The sequence below is a fragment of the Ornithorhynchus anatinus genome, chromosome 5, assembly GCF_004115215.2.
Source record: "Ornithorhynchus anatinus isolate Pmale09 chromosome 5, mOrnAna1.pri.v4, whole genome shotgun sequence".
Lineage (NCBI taxonomy): Eukaryota > Metazoa > Chordata > Mammalia > Monotremata > Ornithorhynchidae > Ornithorhynchus > Ornithorhynchus anatinus.
In genome coordinates, this window is record NC_041732.1 from 5,601,679 (window position 1) to 5,620,783 (window position 19,105).

Below are 19,105 nucleotides of genomic sequence, written 5' to 3' on the forward strand. Positions count from 1 at the left end.
GTGGTCTCTGTTAAGCCTTACTGTGGGTCAGGTCCTGTACTAAGCGCTGGGGTGGAAACAAGAAAATCAGGTTGGACGCGGTCCCTGTCCCACGTGGGGCTCCCAGTCTCAATCCCCATTTTACAGATGAGGTAACCGAGGCACAGAGAAGTGAGTGACTTGCCCAAGGTGACGCATCTCCTCTCTCACCTACCAGGCCCCTGACCTCCTTAACCAGGTCGAAACACTGTTTTTAGCCAGAGCACGTGTCTCTCGGGTGCCTCGAAGGCAGCCCCGGGGCTAAAGCCCAGGGCGAGGCCCGTCGCCGTCCCCACGGCCTCCCGCAGGTCGACGGTTCCGCGTGCCCCGTGACAACGGGGTTTGAGGAGCACGGCGGCCACCACACGCGCACCAGCGGCTGAAACTCAAGTTTTATTCGAAGGCCCCGTCGTCGGCCGCCGCGGGGCAGGAAGCTAAAATCCCTGACGCTTTATCTCGAGCGGGTGATCCGCGAGAACACCGAGCCGACGGCCGACCCGGCCCCGCCAACGTAATCTTAACCGAGAGACGGACCTCAAAATGCTGAACGGAGCTGCTGGATGGGCGCTATGAACAGCTGAAGGAGAGTTTAAAAAAAAAAGAAGAAGAAGAAACCCAAACCCCACCGAGTCCCGATCCTTTAAGGACGTGGCGGCCGAGACTCGGTAGCAAAATTTTCACGATTCTTAAAATAAGGAGTCTTCGGAGATGCGTCTTTCGATTCCAAAGCCGCAAGTTAAACGGAGGCTATCCAGGTACGCTGGCCGGGAACCGATCGTCGTCGTAAGTTGAACAGGTTTTATAGAATCGTCCTGTTTCGGATACACAGTGATGACCGGCTAACTTAAAAAAAAGGACAGCCGAAAAACCGACCCCCACCCCCACCCCAAAGGAGACAGATTGGAGACGCTCGATTGTTTGGGGAGAAGCCCCCTCTCATCGGCCCGATCCCGTGGTTTGATCGTGCTATTGTTCTTCTTGTTCACTGATGCACAGCTTCCCCTTCTGTACTTCCAGCTCTTCCGCGCTGACCATAGAGGGGTCGATGGCTGCGTATTTGGTCCCGTGGAATGGCAGTAAGTGGATCTGGGGGAAAGGTAGAGGAGTGTTAATCGAAACATACGTCTACAATTCCATTTATTTATACTGCTGCTCTTGATGCCCGTTTACTTGTTTCTGATGCCTGTCTCCCCCTTTCTACACCGAGAGCCCCTTGTGGGCGGGGACCGTCTCTATCTGTTGCTGAACTGTATTTCCCAAGCGCTTAGTACAGTGCTCTGCACACAGTAAGCGCTCAGTAAATACGATTGAATTGAATCAACGAAAACAACAGTAATCAATCAATTTTAATATCCGTCTCCCCTCCCAGACTGGAAGTCCCTTGCGGGCGGGGGAACGCGTCGACCGACTCTGTTGGGTCCTACTCGCCCAAGCGCTTAGTACAGTGCTTGGCCCCTACTAAGAGGTCACGTCCCACTGACTGAGGTATCTGTTGAGCGCCGGTGAGGTCTGACTACGACTGCCGCTGAGGTAAAGCACCAGTAGGTAAAGGAGCTTCAGGTACTTTAAGATGTTTTCCCGATCTTCCCACGGAGGACGGGAGCGTGCCTGTCTGCCTGTGGGTCCGGGGGGAGCGGACCTCCCTCCGTCCGAGGCCACGGAGGTGGAGCGGTTTCCCCGCGGCCCGGCGTGCCCGCGGGCGGCCGGGAACGAGTGCCCGCGGTCGGGGCGGAGGAGGAGCGCCTTCCGGCGAGCTGAGGGCCCGGCCGGGCCGCGGAGATGCTGCTGGAAGGCCCGTGGAGAGCCAGCCCCCGGGGGGGAGGGGCTCGGGCTCCCTCCGCGGTGGGGCTTTGAGACCCCCGGCTCCTCCGGGCTCCCGGGCCTACCCGGTCCCGCCCCTGGCTCCGCCACCCGCTCCTTCCTGGCCCTTCCACGACTTGGAGCCGCTGCCGAGGCCCCCGCCCCCCTCCCCGGTTGTCTGAGCCCAACGGCTGCGGCCCCCGTTCTGCGCCCGCGATCCGAGGTCGGGGTGGGCACTCGCCTGTACGTAGAGATTCACCTCCGCGCTCCGGCAGAGGTAAGGGAAGTTGCCGCCGGTCTTGAGGTGAGCTCTCCGGGCGTTCGGATACAATTTGTACATCTCTTCTTTAGCTTCGGTTGAAAGCGCGCTCTGGTCGAAGACCTTCGAAGGAAGGAGCGAGAAAAAGAAACTTCAAAGTTCAATGGCTGGGGATGGCAGGCATCATCGTCGTTATTATTATTACTTTTTTGTTCTTGAATCAGGACCACCACCTCGAGCGGGCCTGGGCTTGCTTCTCCCTGCCCCATCACTATAATAATTATAATTACTACTGTCATTATTTTTAAAAATTAGGAACACCTCCTCCAGCTGGGCTGCTTCTTGCTGCCCCTAGTGTTGTTATTATTTTAAAAATCAGGACCACCACTTCAAGCAGGGCCAGAGCGCTTCTCGCTGGCCCTATTATTATTAAATTAGCCCCACCACCTCAAGTAGGGCCGGGCTGCTTCTTGCTTAGGACCCCCCCCCCGCCTCGAGCAGGGCGAGGCTGCCTCTCTCTGCGGCTCGGCCGGTCCCCGCCGACTCTACACTCGTCCTGGCTCCGTCCCGGGATCCTGGCTGCCACAAGCCCGTGGCGATTCCAGTTCCCGGAGGGCCAGAGGAAAAAAATCCTCACGGGGTCTGAGTCTGCGGCGGGACGGGCTAGACTTCCCTCCCCTACCGTCCCTCAACCGAGTCAGCCACGGACAAAGAGACCGCGCGCCTTCCTAAAAATTCTCCCGAACCCGTCCTTCCTCTAGGAACCCGGGCCCACGGCCGAGGGTTACGGTGCCTTTGGGCTCCCCCTTGGTAAGATGAGTCACGCGGCCGCCGAGCCAAGAGTCTCCAACTCCCAAAGGGCCCTCTCCCTTCTGGTTCCTCCGTGGTCCGACTGTCCGCAGGAAATGTCTCCATTCGACAGCCAGTTTGAACGTACCTGCAAACCCCACGTCACCTTAAGCTAATGAGGACTGAATACCCCCGAAAGCCCCACTTGGGACCGATGTTGCCTCGAACTCCCTTCTACCTCGGATCTGCAAGGGGATTATTGCAGCTAGCGTCGCCCCCGGCCCTCACCCAAACACACGCTTCCCCACCGCCCCGGAGGCCGCCGGCCGATTTCTTCCTGCCTTCGAGCAACCACCACAAACGGCAGAAGGCCGACGTTAAACAGAATGTCCGCAGAAGCCAAATCTCCCTCCAGGACGGGGAATAACCATCCCGATGCTTGTTAAAGCACTTACTTGGTTCCAAATACCGCGCTGAGCACTGGGGGAGATACGGTAAGGGCGAGCCGAGACCCGGCGCCCGGCCAAAGGAGGGACCTACATTCAGAAAGGGAGGAGAAACTTACATCCATAATGGTGACCGCGATGTCTCGAATTTTATGGGGCTCCACGTAAGAGTTTTGACAGTTCAGGGTCAGCCTGGAAGCCAACTCGCTTTGACCCAGACTTTCCAGCTGTGGACGAAACAAAACAAAAAGACAGACCAGATCACCAGAGGGTCTTGGGGACGTTTAACTGAATTTAACAAACGGAACACGTTGCTTTCATGGGCCCTCTCGCAACGGCGACATAATACTACTAATAATAAGGCTATTTAGTCGACATACTACTACTAATAATAAGGCTATTTAATCAGCGGTTACCACGCGGGAAGCTCCGGGGTAGATACGGTACGATCGGGTCGGGCCCAGACCCCGTCTCACGCAGAGCTCACCGTCCGAGGAGGAGGGGAAACAGGTTTTGAATCTCCCACTTTACAGCCGAGGAGACCGAGGTCCAGGGAAGTGAAGCGACTCGCCCAGGTTCACCTAGCTGCTGAGTGGCGGAGCCAGGATTGGAACCCGGGATCCTGACTCCCAAACCATTCGTTCATTCACCTGTATTTATTGAGCGCTTACTGTGTGCAGAGCACTGGACTGAGCGCTTGGAATGGACAATTCGGCAACGGATAGAGACCGTCCCGGCCCGACGACGGGCTCACGGTCTAAACGGGGGAGACAGACAACGAAACAAGTCCCTGAACTCTCTACTTTGTTGGGGACGGGGAAGTCGTCTACCAACTCTGCTGTATTCACCAACTCTCCCAAGCGCTCAGCTCAGTGCTCTGCACACGGTAAGCGCTCAATAAATGCCACCGATGGCGATAACGTACTTCGACTTCATCTTTAAAAATGGGGATAAATGACCTCCTCGCCCTCCCTTGTACGCTGTGAGCCCTGAGGGTGCCTAATCGGATTTTTTTTTGGTATCTACCAGTCCGGCCTGGTGGCTGGACCGCGGGCCTGGGAATCAGAAGGACCTGGGTTCTAATTCTGGCTCTGTCACGTGCCTGCTCTGTGACCTTGGGCAGAGAAGCAGCGTGGCGCAGTGAATAGATGGGAAGCGGCATGGCGCGATGGATCGAGCACGGGCCCGGGAGTCAGGAGGTCAGGCGTTCTAACCCTGGCTCCGCTACTTGTCTGCTGTGTGACCGCGGCCAAATCACTTTACTTCTCTGGGCCTCAGTTACCTCATCTATACTGGGGATGGAGACTGCGAGCCCCACGTGGGACAGGGACTGTGTCCAACCCGATTTGTTTGTATCCACCCCAGCGCTTAGTACAGTGCCTGGCCCATAGTAAGGGCTTAACAAATCCCCTCGCTATTATTATTATTATTGTTATTATTTCCACAGTGCTCTGCTGCTTCATAAAAGCTGCCGCTGACCAGGGCTGACCAGGGCTTAACAAATTCCTACTCAGTGAAGTGTGGAAAATCAAGACTGATCATTGTCGAAGTCCAACAGAGAAAGCGAGAGACGGAGCTTATGGTAACGATCATTTTCGAGTGCGGGGGTAAACGCGGTACAACCGGAAAGAGTTCCTGCCCGACTTGGGACTCACAAGGGAGAGGGAGAACAGGTGTCTCACCCCCCTTTGACCGAGGAGGAGATGCAGTGTGGCCTAATGGCTAGAGCCCGGGAGTCCGAAGGACCTGGGTTCTAATCCCGGCTCTGCCCCTTGTCTGCTGTGTGACCCTGGACGAGTCATTTCACCTCTCTGGGTCTCGGGTACCTCATCTGGAAAAGGGGGATTAAGACCGTGAGCCTCACGGGGGACAGGGGGTCGTGTCCAACCTGATTATCTCGTATCTAACCCGGCGCTTAGAACAGTGCCTGCCACAGAGTGAGCGCTTAAATACCATCAAAAACAACAACAACAAAAAACCCACGTTCCTTGGTTCCTCCTGAAGACTGAGGACATAAAATGCCAACATCCCTTTTCCACCCCTGGGCCCTGTTACTGTCAATCAATTAATCGTATTTACTGAGCGCTGACTGTATGCAGAGCACCGAACTGAGCGTTTGGGAGAGGACAGTCTAACAGAGTTGGCAGACGCGTTCCCTTCCCAAAAGCTAGACGGGGAGACCGACATTAATACGGAGAAAGAAATTACAGTTATGGACCTAAGTACCGCGGGGAAGGGAGGAGGCGTGTGAGCCCGTCATCGGGCAGGGATCGTGTCTATCTGTTGCCGAAGTGTACATTCCGTGCTCTCAGTACGGTGCTTTCCACAGAGTGAGCGCTCAAGAAATACTATTGAATGAATGAATGGAGGGAACGAGTCAGGGCGACGCAGAAGGGAGAGGGAAAAGAGGAAATGAGGGTTGTCACTTCCCGTTCCCAGGACGCCCTGCTCCGGTCCTGCAGCGACCTCTGACTCTCCGGCCCCTGGGGTCCCCCACGCCCCGCTCCCCCGTCCCGGCCCCTGGGCTTTAGGCGCCCAGCCCTGCCGGCCGCCCCGTGACCCGTCACGCGGGTGCCCGCCCCCAACGGCTTTAACCCCCTCGTGGCTCAGGTCAACCTCAGGCCCGGGCGCCCCCGCCGACGCACGCCCCGGCTTACCCTGTCCACCATGAAATCGATGGCGTCGGCCATCACGGGGTCCACGGGGCCGGAGGCGAAGTTTCCGAGCACTATTTTCTTGAGCATGAAAGCCGGCATTAGCCAGAAGCTGCGATACGCCAACGTCAAACGGTTTGAACCGGGGAAAGAAGGCGAAAACAGACATTAAAAAACAACAAACCCAACCCTCCAAAAACACTCTCTTCTTGATAACGATGACGTGTACCGGCTTCCCCCCAAAAGCCATTTCGGTAGCCACGGGCAGGTCAACGTCAGCAATGCTGGTCTGGGGCGGTTGATGGTGACGACAGTTAGAAAACCCCTTGGGGGACATTGGGAACGGCGTTTCCAGATTCGTCCCCCTAGGCGGGGAGGACAGAGAGGGTGAATCTGGGAAGTATTTGGGGGTCTCGTCTGAACATAGAGAGGCCGCTCTTTGGGGGGGGGGTTAACTCCTGCAAGGCCAGAGAGCTCACCGCCACTTGTCCGCTGTGTGACCTTGGACGGGTCACTTCACCTCTCTGTGCCTCAGTTCCCTCATCTGTCAAATGGAGGGCAGATTTGTAGGGCGAATATCAAATGTTCTAAGGTCCCAGATCCGTGTGCCTAGGTGACGCAGAAGGGAGAGGGAGCCGGGGAAAGGAGCGCTTAATCCACCCAGAGGACAGTGTAGCCTAATGGACAGAGCCCGGACCAGGGAGTCAATAGGACCTGGGTTCTAATCCCGGCTCCGCCGCTTGTCTGTGCGACCTTGGGGGGGGGGGTCACTTCACTTCTCTGTGCCTCAGTTACCTCATCTGTCAAATGGGGACGAAGACCGTGAGGTCCGCGTAGGACAGGGACTGTATCCAACCCGATTAACTTCTATCTACCCCAGGGCTTAGTACGGCGCCTGACAGTGTGCACTTAACAGATACCATAAAAAACCAATTTTCTCGAGAGCTGCCCCAGATTCCCAGCCGAGACCGAGACCTATCTGCGCTAGGTCCGGCCCCCCCGCCCCCGTGCTTGCCCGAGACCGCTGCCCGCCCCCTCCCCACCCCGAAGGGTCAGTGGCTGCTGACCTGTTTGCGGTCCAGGTCTGGTTGAAGATGGACGTGTCGCTGAAGGCATTACATAAGATCAGGGAGTGAACTCTGGGGGACTTGTGGGTGTACTCGGCAAACTTCTGAGCCAAAAAGCCTCCCAGGGAAGCCCCGAACAGGTGGACCTAATTTTAAGGAAACGCAGTTTGAATCGTGACTCCATCCAACACCCGGGGAAAGGTGGGGACCGGTATGTTTCCAAAAAGCAGGGCTACCCTAACCGACAGGTCTATGGTGCTCGGGCTACCTTCTGTTTAAATATGGATTTTAAACAGGGAAAATGAAAACGAACATGGAAAAAAAACCCGCATCACCATTTCCTAATTGTAACATACGCACTAAGATAACCGTCTGATTAAATTACACGTGGGATTTTAAAAGCCCGTGAAGTGAAAATACGATATTTGCTCACATGACTGCTCCGCAGCAGGGCGGGGGACGGACGGACAGGGAGTTAATCCATCGAACCCCTCGCTGTACAGAGCGCTTGGGAGAGAGTGCCGCGGGTGAAAGGAAATCAGGCTCAAGTACTTCCATACCTTCGATTTCCTCCGGCTCCCTTCTATCCCTAGACTTAATCCCCGCTCGTAACGGGCCCTCCCCTATTCTGAATCGCCAAAACGACGCAGAAGCAGCGGGCAAACGGACGCAAATATGGCAAACCTCCTAACGCGAGGTGCTCCGCAAACCAGGGTCCCAACCCTTCTCCTGGGGCCCCCCCATACATCATTTCTGGGAACTAACTTTATCCAGTTGCAGATGGTCCAACAGTTTTCTGAATCCATCACAGAACTCAAGGTGGTCCCAATATACCGGATACTGCAGCTGTTTAAGAAATAAGCAAGTAAATAAAACCATAATACCAGCGTTGACCCCCCCCCCCCCCCCCCCGCCCCAAGCTCCCCAATCTTGTGAAAAGACCACCCGAGAGCTGCAAGATCTCTATTGCATTTTACTTTCCCCAGCGCTCTGGGACAGGGCTCTAGACCCAGTAAAGGGCTCGATCGATCGATGCTGTTTCGTTGAGCGCTTACTCTGTGCGGAGCCCCGTGTTGAGCGCCTGGGAGAGCGCGGTGCAAGAGAATCGGCAGACGCCATCCCCTGCCGACGAGGAGCTTACTGATCGTGGCCGGGGAGAGAGTAGAGTATAAGGACGTTTACGTAAGTGCTTTTTACGTCAATACCGCTGATCGATCAATCCTGTTTCCTCCCCCGTCCACATTTTGAAACTTGCAGAAAATATTTCCCGTGTGTCTCTGGCGAAATGAATCCTTAACATCCCTCCTCCTTCCCTGATCGGGGGAGGGGGCGGAGGGGTGTCGGCATGAAAACGGGAGGACGGCGGCGCGCCACCCGGACCGCGGTTTGGGAAGCGGCGATACTCACGGCGATGACCCGGTAGCCCCAGCCGGTCAGGGCCAAGATCTGCCGGAAAAACACGTCGGCGGTGCCGCTGACGGGGGGCAGGAATATGAGGGGGCACCGGATGCTCCTGGGGCCGGCGTCGTACAGCGACCACACCTTGCTGTCGTCATCGTCCACGATGATCTGGAAGATGGCGGGGAGGAGGGAGCCTCAGTGGAGGTGGGTGGCCGAGCTCTGCCTTAGCGGATAGAGCCCGGGGGCCTGGGAGTCAGGAGGACCTGGGTTCTAATCTCTGCTCCGCCCACTGGTCCTCTGGGTGACTTTGGGCAGGTCTATTCACTTCTCTGGGGCTCGCTGACCTCATCTGGAAAATGGGGACTAAGACTGTGAGCCCCATGTGGGACACGGACTTTGTCTAACGTAATTAATTTTGTATCTACCTCAGCGCTTAGAAGAGTGCCTGACACATAGTAAGCACTTAACAAATACCGTCTTCATTATTATTATATTTATTAAGGACCTGGGTTCTAATCCCAGCTCCACCACTTGGCTGCTGTGGGAGTTGGGCACGTAACTTCCCTTTTCTGGGCCTCAGTTACCTCATCTGTCAACCGGGGAATAAGACTGTGAGCACCACGTGGCGAACGGACTGCGACCAACCTGATCGGCTTGTATCTACCCCAGCACGTAGTACGGTGCCTAGCACGGAGTAAGTGCATAAAAATTACACTCTTCTAGAAAGGGGGATTTACAACTCTCAGATTCAAAGCGACCCGAGAGCCTTAAACTCAGCGGTCTGATAGAACTCCGATCTCCATTTTAGGGATGGGCAAACTGCGGCCCAGGGAGATTAGGCGGTTTGCTTGAGGTCACACGGTAAGGGGAGAAGAGGCCCGAAGGTTTGCGAGGCGCGTTCTGGGAAACGGAGTCACCCGTCCCTTCTCCCAAATCTCCTCGGGAGGAGAGATGGGGTGGGGACCCACTCTGAGAAAGACTCCCCGCTTTCTCACTTATAAAGTTCTTCTCAGTTGCTGTCTTCCCGAGGAAATTAATAATCTGCTTCTGTTTATTCATTTTCATGCCTACCTAATCTTACTTCCTTCTTTGCTTCACAGACCACATCCTCGTTTTGCCAAGTTTCCCCGGCTTTCCCTGTGACACGGTTCGTTTCCCCCTGAGAATTTGTGCATCTTAAATGGGAAAAATACAAAATACAGTTTTGCTGGGTGTTTTTGTTTTAAGTACAGGAGGTTCTTAAGGCCTCAAATCTTGGGAGAAATGCACTACCAAAAGAGGGAGCGTGGCCTAGTGGGAAGAGCTTGGGCCTGGCAGTCAGGACTCCCAGGTTCTAGTCCCAGCTCTGCCACTGGCCACTGGTGTGACCTTGGGCAAGTCACTCTGCCTCGCTGGACCTCAGTTTCCTCAGTTGTAAAGTGGAACAAGATAGACTGTGAGTCATCCGTGGGAGCAGAACTGTGACTGCTGGTAAGCTCTCGGTAAATGCCATTATAACGATGACACCTTTCGATCTGAGTGGACCCAAATACCACTGTCTATCCAAACAAAGACTCCGACTTCAGTTTTCTAGGTTTTTTTTGGATTGTCTCAGAGTCAAAATTCCCTGGAAAACACCTCAAAAATGTTCCCAAGTTTTACAACAGCAACTAACATTTACATTTCCACTTCAGCCTCCGGGATCCTGTAATACAGCCCCTGACTGGAAATTATCGGGTGCCTGTCTCCTTGGACACACAGTAAACCTCTTGAGGGCAGGGACTGTCTCTCCCACATCACCTGTACACTCCCGATTGCTTAGTAAAGTATTCTGCTCACAGCGAGTGCTCAGTAAATTCTACTGACTGACAAAATTTGCTGTGGCATCCAAATCCACACTTGATCCTTGAAAGAAATCTTTAGGGATTTTTGATTTTTTTTATGGTATTTGTTAAGTGCTTCCTTTCGTGCCACGTACTGTACTAAATGCTGGAGTGGATACAGGATAATCAGGGGGACACAGTCCGTGTCCCACACGGGGCTCACAGTCTTAATCCCCATTTTACAGATGAGGGAACTGAGGCACAGGGAAGTTAAGTGACTGGTCCGAGGTCTCACGGCTGCATGGCCTAGTGGAAAGACCCCGGGCCTGGGAGTCGAAGGACCTGGGGACTAACTCCCGGCTTCTCCACTTGTCTGCTATGTGATCTTGGGCAAGTGACTTCACTTCTCTGGGCCTCTTTTCCCCCATCTGCAAAATGGGAATTCAATACCTGTTCTTCCTACTTAGCCTGGGAGTCCCATGTGGAACCTGATTAACCTGTATCTACCCCCGGGGACTTAGTGCATGGCACAGGGTAGGCACTCAACAAAGGCCACAGTAATTAAGTGGAGAGCTGGGATTCGAACCTCCGTCTTCTGGCTGCTAGGCCCGGGCTTTATTCATTCATTCATTCATTCATTCAGTCGTATTTACTGAGCGCTTACTATCCACTAGGTCCCGTTGCTTCCCATGATTCCAGTCCATGGTGGGGGTGGGAAGACGGTGGTGGGAGGTTCGGAGGGGAGGGGAGGACGTGGGTGGGAGGGCACGGACGAAAGCTATGTTTAAGCCAATACGAAAGACGATTTCCTAAAATGACTCTGATGGGGGTTTAGATTATCCATTTGAAAATAAACAGTGGCGCAGTAAATAATCCCAGTGACAAAATGATAGTCGCTCAGTCTAAATAACCTAAAAGAGAAATGTGACCGGATAGAGCGGGAGTGCCAGATTCAGACCCGAGAGGATAGTTATTAGCTGCATTCCAAAGCTAATCAGGTTCCACAAGCCAGGATCAAACCTTAATTCGCCCAAGTTTTCCGCTGCACACAAAACCAGGTGACCTAGTAAGAGTCCTAATGATAAAAATAATAATGAAAAGATAATAAAAATAGCGTTTGCTGAGCGCTTACTACGTGCCAAGCACTGTACTAAGGGCTGGAGCAGTTACAAGATCATCAGGACCCGCACGGGACTCACGGTCTCATCAGGAGGGAAAACATTTTGCAGCTGAGGGAACTGAGGTCCCGAGAAGTGCGGTGACTTGCCTAAGGTCGCCCGGCAGGTAGGTGGTGGAGCTGGGATTAGAACTCGGGTCTTCTGACTCCCAGGTCCGGGTTCCTCTCCCATAACCTCCCAGGGCCCCGGACCAGTATCTCAACAGAACACGGGACTCGATCGACGGGAGACGTATCCGAAGTAGACGTACCTTTTTAAGGGGGACTGTACTTCTAAACCAGTTGTAGTCAGGAGAGACTTTAATCTCTCCCATGATTAGACGGATCCGACGTTAGACCTACGACAAAGACAAGGGATAGTTCATTCCACAAATCTGACTACCCTGCCTCGCTGGGCAAAAGCATCACTATTCCACCTTGCGATCTGGGGATCGTTGTGGGAAGGGTCAGGAGGCTAAGAGGGGGGAAGGAAAATGGTTTGGGACCTGGTCAGATGTTTCTTTTATTCTGAAAACGCAGCAGAAAGTGTGGAAGGAGATCCCGTAGAAGAAGAAGAATTAGAACCGAAGAGGCATCTGGTAAGTGCTTTTTACACCTTTTTTACGGTATCTGTTAAGCGCTTACTATGTGCCAGGCACCGTTCTAAGCGCCGGGGGAGATACAAGCTAATCTGGTTAGACACAGTCCCTGGCCCACATGGGGCTCACGGCCTTAATTCCCGTTTTACAGATGAGGGAACTGAGGCACAGAAGAGTGAAGTGATTTGCCCAAGGTCACACGGCAGACAAGCGGCGGAGCTGGAATTAGAACCCACGCTGTGAGGCCGCGTAGCCTCCTGGATAGAGCCCGGGGCCTGGGAATCAGGAGGACCTGGGTTCAAATTCCGGCTCCCCCGCTTGTCTGCTCTGTGACTCTGGGCGAGTCACTTCACCTCTCTGCGCCTCGGTTACCTTCACCTGTAAAATGGGGATTGAGACTTGTGAGCCCCACGTGGGACAGGGACCGCGTCCGACCTGATTAGCTCGTATCTCCCCCAGGGATGATGACGGTATTTGTTAAGCGCTTCCTATGTGCCAAGCACTGTCCCAAGCGCTGGGGTAGATACAAGCTTGATCAGGTTGTCCCACGTGGGGCTCGCCGTCTTCATCCCCATTTTACAGATGAGGTAACAGGGGCACCGAGAAGTCACCTAGCTGACAAGTGGCGGCGCCGGGATTCGAACTCCCGACCCTGACTCCCAAGCCCGGGCTCTTTCCATTAAGCCACGCGGCTTCTCTAAGTGCTTAGTACAGCGCCTGGCGCATAGTAAGGGCTTAACGGATACCATAAAAAAACGAAACAAAACAAAAACCCAGGTCCTTTTGACTCCCGGGCCTGGGCTGTATTCACGAGCCCCTGCTACTTCTCCACTGACTCTGTGCCACACGCTGCTCTAAGTGCTGAGGTAGTCAGCGTGGATACCGTCGCTGTCCCACGTGGGGCTCACGGTTACAGGGCAGAGGAGCACGGTGTGCTATTTCAAGGGTGGTACTACGCAACTACGTTTTCCACAGTGTTCAAAGGGCCAGTTGAAGTAGAGTGGGTTGCGGGCGGTGCAATTTCCAGCCGTCTCTGTCTCTCTGTCTCTCTCTCTCTGTCTGGAGAAAGCTCAGCAGCAGCCAGTTCTTCTTCCCCTGGATAATCAGCGTCCGCGGGCCCGGTGGTTTGGATGGTGTGGGCAGACGCGCCGTGGGCGGCGGTGGCCTGGCACGGCAGGGGAAGTGGGCCTCTCGGGCCCTCCGTTCGGCCGGGGCCGCTCCGCTCCCCTCTCTGGGAAGCCCCGATTCCCGGGGCCGGGCGCGGCCTCCCGGCAGGAAACTCTTTCAGAGCCTCTCATCAGGCGGGTGGAAACTGCGACTGCGAGCCCCAAGTGGGACGGGGACCGTGTCCAACCCGGTGAGCTGGCATCTCCCCCAGTGCTCGGTACGGTGCCCGGCACAGAGTAGGTGCTTAACGGGTACCTTAAAAAACAAAAAGCCAGGTCCTTCGTCGGCCCCGGGAGGCGGGTGGATCGCTTATCCGGCTCCCGCCCGGTTGAGACCTGCTTCCGTCCGGCGGAGCCGGACCTCCACGGGGGCGGGAGGGGGAGGAGGTGGAGCAGGAGGGAGGAGGCGAAGCCCACGGGAGTGGACTTTCACCTTAGGGAATTCTAGTTCCCCGAGGGGACCGAAGGCCCCGGGTCCCGGGCGCCTTGGCCTCACCAGTCGGTCAGTCAGTCGTGCTTATTGAGCGCTTGTTGTGTGCAGAGCACTGCACTAGACGCTTGGGAGAGTACGCTACAACGGTAAACAGACACATTCCCTGCCCACAACGAGCACCTCACTCTAAAGCCGCCCTCCCGGCTCAGAGGTTTCAAAGAATCCTGTCACCATCACAATCCTCAGGAGACAGTTCAACATTCAACAACCGGCACCCCCAAGCCCCCAGGGCACTTTATCCTGAAGATGGGTGGACAGAAACGCAGCCCTTAATATTGACGCCGAATAAAAGAAACTCCCTTCTTACTTGGTTCCTTTGTCTTCTCAGTAACGCGTGGAAAAAACGCCACCCCAAGATCTCCAGAATCACCTATTTCTAGGTCAGTGTTTTTCTTTTTTTAATGGTATTGGTGAAGTGCTTACTCTGTACAAGGCACTCTCCTAAGCGCTGGGGTGGATACAAGCTAATCAGGTGGGACACGGGTCCCTGTTCCACGTGGGGCTCACCGTCTTAATCCCCGTTTTCCAGATGTGGGCCCTGAGGCCCAGAGAAGTCAAGTGACTTGCCCAAGGTCCCACAGCAGACAAGTGGCGGAGCCGGGATTAGAATAATAATAATGTTGGTATTTATTAAGCGCTTACTATGGGCCGAGCACTGTTCTAAGCGCTGGGATAGATACAGGGTCATCAGGTTGTCCCACGTGAGGCTCACCGCCTCAATCCCCATTTTACAGATGAGGCCACTGAGGCACCGAGAAGTGAAGTGACTTGTCACCCGGCTGACAGGCGGCGGAGCCGGGATCAGAACCCATGACCTCAGACTCCCAGACCCAGGCTCTAGCCACCAGGCCATACTGCTTCTCGTTTTAAAAAACAGGGTTAGTTAAGGCAGCGTCCGAATCATTTCTCCCTTGACCGACTTTCAAGCGCCCATTTTCGTTCTCTCCAGTACTTGGGAGTATCACGGACTACCAAGTTCCACGGTTAAATCACATCATCAGAAGCGGTCTACCCTCGATTCAAAACACAGACAAAAACACCTCAAGACTTGCTAGGGAACAGAAACTTTTGATTTTTTTTCTGTTGTTGTTTTTTCGTCGAGCCTCAAACGAATCGAGACTCGGGCAGTTCCGGCCGTCTTTCGTATTCAAATACTTGGGGTTCGCCAACCAATTTCAGAGCCTCCCGAAAAACCCCGGTCAAAAGGTCAGGTAAGAGACATCTGCCCCCTTCCTCCCCGCAAAAATCAGCCGGGGCCCAAGACGGGGTTGCTTACCAAGATTTCAAGCGGGCGGGAAAGATTCTCCGGTTTTCTGACCGGTGTTGCGAGACCGGCGGGGTGGGGTGGAGGGGAAATCCAAGTGGAACCGACAAGCCGTTGCAGAGGCCGGACGGACTCCCACACTCGGGCTGGTCTGGCTACCGAGAAACAGACGCAACTCTAGCGGAGATGAGAACTAGAGTGCCAAGAAAAGTCTGCCCTCCTCGTTCCCTTTCATCCCCTCCTCCTCGGGAGGAGCCGGGGATTAGGCGGGGGGATCGGGACTAATGACCAAATGGGGCGGGTTTGGACGGAGAGGCGGGGGGGGGGACCCAGTGGAAAGCGGCCCGGGAGCCGGAGGCAGGGCAAACCGGCTGCGAATTCCCGCGTGGGAAGCAGCGTGGCTTAGCGGAGAGAGAGCACGGGGCCGGGAGCCGGAAGGAATCCCGGCTCCGCCGCGTGTCCGCTGTGTGACGTGGGGCAGGGCACTTCACTTCTCTGGGCCTCAGGTCCCTCATCTGGAAAATGCGGATTAAGACTGGGAGCCCCTGGTGAGACAGGGACCGTGTCCAACCTGATTAGCTTGTATCTACCCCAGCGTTTAGAACAGTACTTAGGGCATAGTAAACACTCAACCAGAGCCGTTACTATTATGATTAATGTTGGCCTTCCCTGGGCCTCAGTTGCTCAATTGTCAAATTAGGGATTCAATCCCTGTTCTCCCTCCCCCTTTAAGTAAGCGTGTAGGACAGGGATTGGGTCTGATCCGATTACCCAGTGTCGACCCCAACGCTTAGTCAAATGTGTTTCTTGAGTGCTTACTGCGTGCAGAGCACTGTACTATGCGCTTGGGAGAGTACGACAGAACGGAATAACAGACACCTTCCCTGCCCACAGCCATCTTACGGTCTTCAGACGAGGTTGCAGGTAGTCAAAGCTTAATACCCCAATCGTTGATGTCGAAGTAGATAGGTCAGCGCACCTCAGGACGGACTTTCTCTCGCGTAAACGTTCGGCGATTCCGGAGAAAGACCGAAACACCCGCTCCGGGGGCTGAGAACCAGCCCCCGTCCTCCCGGGGGCGGGGGGCCCAGACCCCGCCGAGAAATGCCACCTCGGCTTAATCGCGACTCTTCGTCCCTCGGGCCGCCCCACGACCTACTCATTGTGAGGGCCATCTGGGGCCTCGGGACACCTGTCGGGGAGGAATTAAACCGACCCCCGTCCCTTTTTAAAAAAATTTATGCTATCTGTTAAGCGCTTACTATGGGCCAGGCACTGTACTAAGCACAAGGGTGGACTCGAGCAAATCGGGTTAGACACCGTCCCTGCCCCACCTGGGGCTCACAGTCTCCATTCCCATCTGACGGATGAGGGAACTGAGGCTCAGGGAAGGGACTCGTCCAAGGTCACACAGCGGACAAGCGGCAGAGCCTTCCGACCCCCAGGCCCCCGCTCTCTATCCACTAGGCCATACTGCTGCTTCTTCAGCGCCACAGAGTAACTTATCCCTACCTCAAATCCCTCCAACTGCAAAGTCGGATCACCCCCTGCCGCTCTAAGTCCGGGGAGGCGGAAGCCGCCGCCCTCCGCGGAGACTCACGGGGTGGCATCGAGTTCCATCCGGGTGCCTCGGTGGGATCGATTGAGTTTGGAGCCCGCGGGAGGCAGATGGGCCATTGGGACGCGATTCGGAAAACCCGTCGGCCAGAAAGCGAAAGGAATATCCCGTTTCCGACGGCCCCGGCCGGCTCCCCAGTCTTCGGGGGGTCACGTCGCACGCTCGGAAAATCCAGCGGTCGGAATGACAGCGCCGGACTGCTGGGTGGGAAGCGGTCTCCGCCGGCCCGACGGTGAGCGCTCCAAGAGTTTACTGCCTCGAACTGGGTTGCGAGGGTCGGGGGGAAGCGGACGGAGGAGGCCCTCCCTGGGTCGGGGCCGGACGACGGGCCGAGCCTGGAGATTGGCAGGGACGCCGCCAAACCCGCAACCGTCCCTCCTGAGTCCCTACTCTCCCATTGCCCCCGTCGTCGGGTCGCCCCCCCACCCCTCTCGCCCCTCATGGGCCCACCCTCAACCCCCCGCCCCCCATACTGACCCGTACCCACCCCCACCCTCACCCCCGTCCTCCTCATCGGTACCCGTCCCCGCACTGTGATACACGCTGCCGTCACACAGTCCCTCGCTGTTACACACGTTATCGTCCCATACCCCGCCACCCGCGTCACCTTCACCCGTCACCATCATACACCCCCTCACCATCCCCCCACCCGTCACCCGGACGCAGCCCTACACCGTCGCCCCACGCAACCGTTAGCTACCCACCCCGTCACCGTCCCCCACATAAACCGTCCCTGTTTAACACCCTCACTGTCTCACACACACCCGTTACCATCACAGGTCTGTCCCCCTCCCATGTCACCTCCACACACCGATCACCATTCCGCACCCCTCACTGCCTCATACCCACCTATCATTGTTTCACACACCTATCAACATCACTTCTCGCGCTCACACCTACCTGTCACCGTTACCCCCCCCCCCGACCTGTCACCGTAACAGTCCCCCACTGTCCCCCACAACCGTCACCGTTAAACACCTCCTCACTGTCACCCTACCCAGCCCTGTCAGTTACACCGATCCTCCCTGTCACCGTCACACATACACACCCCGGCACAGACCTGTCACCTTGACACTCCCCCCACTGTCACCCAAAACGGTCACCGTTAAACACCTCCTCACCGTCACCTTACCCAGCCCTGTCAGTTACACCGATCCTCCCCGTCACCATCGTTAATACACAGTGGGTGGGTCTCACTGTCCGCCGGTCCCGTGGCCGTTATCCCCCGTCAGCAACCCCCTATTGTCCCCCAGCCGCCGTCGGTGCTACAACCGGCCAGGAACACACACAACCGGCACATGGCTCGCTGTCACCACGCCTGTCACCGTTACACACCTCCACACTGTGGGCCACCCCCCCAGCTCACCGTCACCGCTACCCACGGGCCAGTAATACACACGGGCTGCCGGTGGCTCACTCGCCCCCCAAACTGTCACCGTTAGGCACCTCCTCACCGTCACCGTTACACACCTGTCAGTCATAAACACAGCCAGCACGGGTGGCTCACATCGTCCCCCCCACCCCTGTCCCCAACACAGCGGACAGGAACGCACACGGGCCGCACGAGTGTGTCACACTGTCCCCCACCCCCATCACTGTTACACACCTCCTGTCTCCGTTACACACCTGTCAGTCACAGACACATCCAGCACGAGTGTGTCACACTGTCCCCCACCCCTGTCGCCGTTAGACCCCCTCCTCACCGTACCCATCACGCAGCGGTCGGTCAGTAATACACACCCGTCACCGTTGCACACCTCTCGGTAATACACACGGCCCGCACGTGCGTGTCACCCCGTCCCTTGCCCGTCACCGTCAGACCCCTCCTCACTGTCCCCGTTACACACCCGTCGGTAATGCACGCGGCCTGCACGTGTGTGTCACACTGTCCCCCGCCCCCGTCCCCGTTTCACACCCTTCAGCCGTACACACAGCCCGCACGTGCGGGTCCCCCCGTCCCCCGCCCCTGTCACCGTCAGACCCCTCCTCACTTGTCCCCATTACACGGCAGTCGGAAATAGGCACAGCCTGCCCTTGGGTGCTCCGGCCGGTCAGCGGGTCCTACCTCGGGGCCGCGGGGCTCCGCGGGTCCGGTCCCGGGCGGGGTGGAGGAAGGGAGGGAGGGAGGGAGGGAGGGAGGGAGGGAGGGAGGGAGGGAGGGAGGGAGGGGGAGGGAGGGGAGGGGGAGTGACCTCCCCAGCGCGCCTGCGCGGGGCTCCCAGGCCGCGGTGGGAGGGGGGAGGAGGAGGTGAGGGGGGCCCGGTCACGTGGGCCGCGGCGGGGTCCGCGCGGGAGGGGAGGGCGGGCGGCGCGCGCCGCTTCCGGGGCCGCGGCCCGTCTCGCGACGACGAGGGGGGAGGGCGCGGGCGGGGCCGCGTGACGGCGCGCGCGGAGGGGCGGGGCGGCCGTCTCCCTGACGACGGCGGGAGCGGCAGGCGCAGGCGCGCGCGCCTCCCCCGCCCTCCCCCCCCCCCCGGCGGGCAGGACTGCACCGCCTGCGCCGCTTAATAATAACGTTGGGATTTGTGAAGCGCTTACTACGTGCAGAGCACCGTGCTAAGCGCTGGGGGGGA

The 19,105-nt window shown here is 56.6% G+C and overlaps 1 protein-coding gene across 3 annotated transcripts; it reads right to left on the minus strand.

Annotated features, from left to right (window-relative positions):
- Nucleotides 1-398: 398 nt before the first annotated feature.
- On the minus strand, nt 399-18,659 carry SPG21 (SPG21 abhydrolase domain containing, maspardin). Of its 3 annotated transcripts, none has more exons than XM_029066275.1 (9): nt 18,598-18,659; nt 11,665-11,751; nt 8,441-8,602; nt 7,799-7,879; nt 7,034-7,179; nt 5,970-6,078; nt 3,432-3,539; nt 2,060-2,200; nt 399-1,104 (listed from the first exon to the last, which is right to left on the minus strand). In XM_029066275.1, the coding sequence occupies exons 2-9, from the start codon at nt 11,725-11,727 to the stop codon at nt 985-987; spliced, it is 930 nt and encodes a 309-aa protein (XP_028922108.1). In that variant the 5' UTR covers nt 11,728-11,751; nt 18,598-18,659; the 3' UTR covers nt 399-984. The 3 variants fall into 3 exon arrangements, with proteins under 3 accessions (XP_028922108.1, XP_028922109.1, XP_001515770.1); XM_029066276.2 differs by lacking the exon at nt 18,598-18,659 and adding an exon at nt 16,427-16,486; XM_001515720.6 differs by lacking the exon at nt 18,598-18,659 and adding an exon at nt 14,927-15,096.
- Nucleotides 18,660-19,105: the final 446 nt, after the last annotated feature.